At 35.4% G+C, this 6,207-nt stretch overlaps 1 protein-coding gene across 1 annotated transcript; it reads right to left on the bottom strand.

Moving 5' to 3' along the window:
- Nucleotides 1–769: 769 nt before the first annotated feature.
- LOC134301190 (type-4 ice-structuring protein LS-12-like) lies at nucleotides 770–2,702 on the bottom strand. The gene is made up of 4 exons (XM_062985789.1): nucleotides 2,614–2,702; nucleotides 1,580–1,649; nucleotides 1,363–1,498; nucleotides 770–1,073 (listed from the first exon to the last, which is right to left on the bottom strand). Exons 2-4 carry the CDS (start codon nucleotides 1,623–1,625, stop codon nucleotides 854–856), a joined length of 402 nt encoding a protein of 133 aa, XP_062841859.1. The 5' UTR covers nucleotides 1,626–1,649; nucleotides 2,614–2,702; the 3' UTR covers nucleotides 770–853.
- Between the last annotated feature and the right edge of the window lie 3,505 nt (nucleotides 2,703–6,207).

Here is a 6,207-nt window from a genome sequence, read left to right as displayed (position 1 = left end):
TTCAGGGGAGCTGAGTGTAAAAGCAGTCAGTTTTGTTGACAGTGATCTTTAATAGATGATCATTTTAAAGAACTAGTTTTAATATAAGAGATTCTTAATTTCTAGAATAAATGTTCTGTGAAGTTTCCACAGAAATCGACTCCAGAGTAAGCTAGCGGTTTTGTGAGCTGTAAAAGTTAAACTTTAAGTTAAAGTTAAACTCATCATAAGTTTTGTGCCTGTTGATGTAATAAAATGACTTAAAATTTTGTAATAAAGTACTTAAAGGACTGTTGGCTGGCATCCTTGTGTTGCTACTGGTTTGTTTACATTTTAGAGATTAATGAAGTAATTATTGGTGTGAATACTTTTCCAATTAAGTAATACACTATATTGGACATTGTTGTTGAACATCCCATTTCAAAAACCAATGGTATTAAAATAAAGTAAACTATGTGTGATCTTTTTAGCTATAACAACAGCCGCTCTTCTGAGAAGGCTTCTTAGTCCGTGGTCTGTGGGATTTTGTGCCCATTCCGTCAAAAGAGCATTTGTATGGCTGGGCACTGATGTTGGTCAAGGCCACTGGAGTTTCTTTAAGCCGAGCTTTCTTTATGACTTTATAGACCTTGCTTTGCGCACAGGGGCACATTCAGATAAGCAACTGGTAATTTGTGACAACTCCAACTTTGGTCTTTTATGCAATTCAAGTTAACAAACCCTATTGCATATAATTTTGTTAATATAAACAATAGTGCAAAAAATTATAAGAAAATGATGACACAAACTGTAAGTCTTTTAACGTCTTTATTTTAGACTGTCATGTGATGTCATTTCTTGTAATCACGAGACAATTTTTCTGGTGAAGTTTTATTTACTGGGGTGGCAAAATGGCTTTGGTCTGGTCAACCACAAACTTGAACAAATCCTCAACCTGGGCCTGCATGATGTTGCCGTAGGAGGTGATCTGTGCCTGCATGGAGTCAGCCAGGGGCTTGAACTGATCCTCAATGTTGCCAGAAAGGGGCTTCAGCTGCTCATGGAGATTCTCAACCATGGGCTGCAGCTGGGCTTTGCTCTCCTCAATGTAAGCCCTGTAGAAACCAACTCAACCATTACAATAATGCTCAGGCCTACACGGTACTGTTAACTAAAGCTTTAGGTTTGTGCTTTTCAAGGTTTCAATTTGTTTTACTTTTTAATGAACCAACAAGTCTTTAACTGGTTGGCAGTATGGTAGCTTATGGTAGCTTTCATGACAGGTATATAAAACTTACATAAGAAACTCCAACCCAAATAGAACACACCCAAGTTCCTTATAGATTCACTCTAAAATTTCATACATTTATAAAATATAAAAATAGATGTTGGCCTGAAACTCACTTGGCCTTGTCAGCCAGCTGAGGGGCCTCAATGACTTTAAGGCTGTCGACCATATCCTGGAAATACTTGGTGATCTTCTCGAACTCAGGAAGCATATCAGGACTTTCTCTCTTGACCAGGCTTGCAGACTCAGAGCCTTTTACACAAAACAATATTATTTCCTCAATAAATTATGATGATTTTTAAAGTACTGTTTTTTGTTTTTTTTTCATCTTACCAATGGCCAGAACAACAGCAATTGCGGCGATGAGGGAGAACTTCATGGTTGTAGACTGAGTAAGGCTTGCCTTGAATTATAAAAGAAAATTAAAATGATTAAATATTCTCAAGGCAGCATAACATAAATACTTTTAATTTTATATCATAAAGGATGTATTATGCTATTCATTTGCTATGATTATGTCAAGACAGTGAAAGTTAAAAAGAAACTGTTTAACTGTTAAACCGTTTAACTGTGCAGTAAATGACAGCAAGTATTTAACATAAGGCCGTAGCCATGAACTGAACATTGCGGTGGACCAAATATAACGGGGTGGGGTGTTCCTGCCATTCTAAAACATTCCTGCCATTTCAACAACTGATGGGAAGATCAATGTCCTAAAATTATGCAAAGCTAGTGAGCATATCAGAGAGATAAATAAATAATTAAATACTGATGAGAGGTTTTGTTCCTTTAAAATAGGTTGGGAAGATTTTAAGTAACTAAGTAACTAATAATAAGTAACTAGTAATAATTAGGATAAAATGAAAAAGCTATATACATTTCATAGAGACAAAACAGAGCCATAACAAACACTAGGAAGATTTATATCACTAAGCTCAATACAAAACTCTTCTGCTTAAAAAATTAGATGCCTGTCCAAAATGTGAGCCAAAACTAAATACTTTTTCTATCTTACTTCTGTTTATTTTTTAAGTTTTACTTTGTTTTGCTTATTGCAGCTTTTTTGCTAATATTGTTAAACACAACGTTAAAACACACAACATGAATATGCGTTGGCACTGGTAGTATTCCAATTAAAAACTAGATGGATTGAAAACTTGTTTTCCCTGATTGTATTTTATGAAAGCTCTAAGACACAACACCAACAGTACCAATAAGTGTAATATTTTGTTAATGTATTTATATTGTTATACTGATGTGATTTCATAAACTCACTCATATCTATCTAGATGCTTAATTAATTAACACATACAATAAACATTAAATATGAATAAAACAAATAATCAGATTGACAGGAAAAGTCTTACCTTTTCTACTGGATGTCTAAGACCTGATGGTACCTTCTCTGAGGGCTGGTGCCATTATATAGAGCTTAAAAGGGGGTCAAAGAACGACCTGAGTTGATGAAATCATCCCGGTGTAGTGTATTACTGCTGTGCTGGACAACGAACCTTGAGGCTTTATCTAAGACTAAAGTAATCAAGTCAAAGTTCAGTAGATTCTCTCTTAATAATGACCTCATTTCTGAATCTAATGAATCATCGTATTAACAAACTAGAGATGTCATAGTAAAAGTAAGCAGTCTTTATAACAATCATGTTGATTACAGCATCTCCTGCCAAACTTTCTGTACTACAAAACCTGTTTCCAGAAAATTTGGAACACTCTGTAAAATGCAATAAAAACAAGAATCTGTGATTTGTTATGTCACCTGAACATATATGCACAGGTAACTTTGCCACATCTCTGGCAGCTCCCCAGCTGAGCGATTTGAGTGGAAAAATTGCCTCGTCCCAACTTTTTTGGAATATGTTGCAGGTCTGAAATATAGAAATGGATGTATATTACAGTTTTTCTCAGTCGCTTTGGTGCATTTCTCACATCACCATTAACATTTGCACAACAGTAAGTGCATTTCTCAAAACAATTAGTACAAACTGCAAAACCTAGTTGATAACCTGCAAAAGCGTGTCACTTGCTCAAAATGGATAGTTCATTCCTCAAAAGCAAGTATTCATTTCAATAAAAGTGTCAGTGTCATCAAAATAAAAAGTCCTGACACCATTGTTTATGAACAAGATAGTCAAATGGCTTTGTCATGTTTTCATTATGACAGTTCACTCTGTAAGTGTTTTCCAATGCAAAAAAGTCAGATCATGGTGACACTACCTGAAAATGCTCAAGACAGCACTATACACTATTAGCACACCCATTTGAAATCTACAGTTAAGTTACACATTACTGTATGTAGTAAGGTAAATGAGTACAAGACACTCAATACGTATGTTTCACATTTTTACTGCATATGCTCTTTGCAATTCTAATTTGTTTACAGCATTGTGCTAAAGCAAAGTACAAACTTATTTACAACAAACATAAGAAACACCCTTTGGGTAGAGCTGTGCACAACTGTAAACAATATTGCAGTACATATTGGAACTGAATTGGAACATACAACATACTGATTTTGACAACTAGTTCAACATTTTTGTATGTAATGATTCAAGCAATGAAATGAGGACTATTAGTTTCATAGGAAATGACTATTCAGCATTCATAAGTATAGTTTATTTTGACTGACATGACATAAGCAAATGATAATGTTATAAAACAGCAGAGAATTGTATGGAAGCAATTGATGCATGTCCAAAAGCATTTGCAATTTGTTGGAAGGAAAGAGAAACTGCTACTATGATGTGCACAAATGACTAAATGACTAAATATTGTGGAGGCTGAACTAACAGTTATGAGAATTTTAATTCTGATCAGAGAAATGCACCAAAGCAATCGAGAAAAACTGTAACAAATGAAATAAAGCTGACTGGTCAAAAGATAAAATATCTTGGGTTCATGTCTGCAATAAAAGTCAATGTAACAAACTGCATTTTCCATACTGTCTGAACTATATTTCTGATTTGGGGTTGTATAATGTTCAACAAGCTCATTGTTGGGACATAAAGTGTATTTCATTTTGCTTTGTAACTTAATAACTTAAAATACATATTTTTCTTCCCTAAAAAAAATGCAGTCAACTTACACCCCATCCTGTCATACAGATCTACAGTTATAAAGATTCACGTAGATAATAGATAAGACAAGAGTGTCAGTGATAATGCTTACTTATGTTACAGGTAAAATCTGAGGTGTATGACACATGTTAGTTTAATGTTCATTCGGTCAAAGTCTGCTCGTCATTCCATTACTCAGTGATTGGCTTTATCTAAACAGTCCATAGATGCTAACAAAAGTTCAATTTAAGTCCATTTTAAATTGCATAATCCTGGTAAAAATGTATAGCGCATCATAAAGAGAAGAACCAGACAACCACGACTACGGACTAGTAAGCAGTTGAAGTATCATGCAGGAATTCTACTTGTAACATTTCCTAAACAATTAAACAGTAATTAATGGGAAGGTGACATAACACAGTGGTAAACATTTTTTAAAACAAGGTTTGTATTTTCTCTAACCACTTTTCCCTGGTAAATGCTCAGGTGGTGCAGTGGTCTATTACCACTAACACAGAGATCCGAATTCGAAGCTCAGAAGTGCTGTCGTCTACACAGACATGATTGGCTATGACTAAAGGGTTCTGGATACACCGCAACCCTGACCTGGATAAAGTGAATAATGCAAATACAATGAAATTCTCCTGGTCTTAATCACTGTGGGTCCAATCTAACCCCCAACCTAACCCAGAAACTCTGGATGCAAGGCAGAAAGACATTTACTCTATCATAGGGTATCACTCACCCATTCACTCACTCACTTACTCACTCACTTACTTACTAACTCCAAGAATCAATTTAGAACAGTCAATCACCTTCTGCATGTTGGGGGTAGGTTAGAGGAAATCAAATTACACTAAGGAAACACTTTGACACTTTGAAAGCATGCCAAACCTCTTACAGGATTGAACCCAGATTTGTATGCAGAGCCCATTCCACCAGCTGTGCCATTGTAACCTACTTGAAAAAGCAATTTTAAAAATGGTCACCGGCGCCAACAACACTTTTTAGGAAACAAATGTATTACTGTTTATTTTCTGTCCCTGTAAAATATTTAATTATATTATTTAATTCAATTTAATGACTTGATTATTATAGTTGTGGGTGATACTTGAATTTTTTTTTACATTTTTAAATTTAAACATACTGAAGAAACAATTACTTTTTCTGTCTAATATTTAAGCACTTTGAGTACTGTTTAGACCTCTCTCATGTTTTCTCCGTTACTTTATGATTTTTAAAGTTTCTACGCAAAATCAGTAGGTAAATTGAGCTGATGTGGACCTGCAGTAATAATAGCAAAGAATTGCAGTCATTTAGACTTTTCTGTGGTGAATGTGATGGCTGATGGTTGCTCTTTCAGTACTAGGCTTCTTACAATGATTGCAGTCTGTGGTTATAGCAGTAAGAGTGTTCCTAAAATGGTAGTTACACAGCTATATTATGAACTATGCCCTGAAAATATTGGAGGCCCAGGTAGTCTGGACAATAAAGGAGGCATTATTTTCTGTCTTTTTTCTGCCATGTTGGAGACCCCACAGAGTCTAGCAGAATGGACCGATTTTTAGTTTAAAAACAGCACTAGCTCCTGTCCGGTGGCGTAAACCAAGCAACCTGAGATGAATGGCTGGGTCGACAAGCCCCCTGCAAGATGGCCAATTTTGTAAAATGACCACCCATCTTCTGCACCATTTTTGCACTTCACTTCACAGCATGAAGCCAAAAATGCTGCCGCTCAAATCTACTCAATAGTTTGGCTTAGCAACACTGAGACTAAGCTCATCAGAGAAAGCTCTGAACTGATATTCATAGACCTGCAGAAATCCACATGGAATTTATACTTATGGAAGTTTATACTTTAAAAAAGTACAGCAGGGATTGCAAATTGACAAA

Source organism: Trichomycterus rosablanca, chromosome 23 (assembly GCF_030014385.1).
Source record: "Trichomycterus rosablanca isolate fTriRos1 chromosome 23, fTriRos1.hap1, whole genome shotgun sequence".
Taxonomy (NCBI): domain Eukaryota; kingdom Metazoa; phylum Chordata; class Actinopteri; order Siluriformes; family Trichomycteridae; genus Trichomycterus; species Trichomycterus rosablanca.
This window is presented reverse-complemented; position numbering and strand designations above follow the sequence as displayed.

Excerpts from the sequence above, each read along its gene's own strand:
- LOC134301190 (XM_062985789.1), bottom strand. The coding sequence starts at position 1,625 with ATGAAGTTCTCCCTCATCGCCGCAATTGCTGTTGTTCTGGCCATTG. Across the intron at positions 1,499-1,579 it reads TGCTGTTGTTCTGGCCATTG|GCTCTGAGTCTGCAAGCCTG; the intron begins GTAAGATGAAAA and ends TTTGTGTAAAAG. Across the intron at positions 1,074-1,362 it reads CAGCTGGCTGACAAGGCCAA|GGCTTACATTGAGGAGAGCA; the intron begins GTGAGTTTCAGG and ends TGGTTTCTACAG.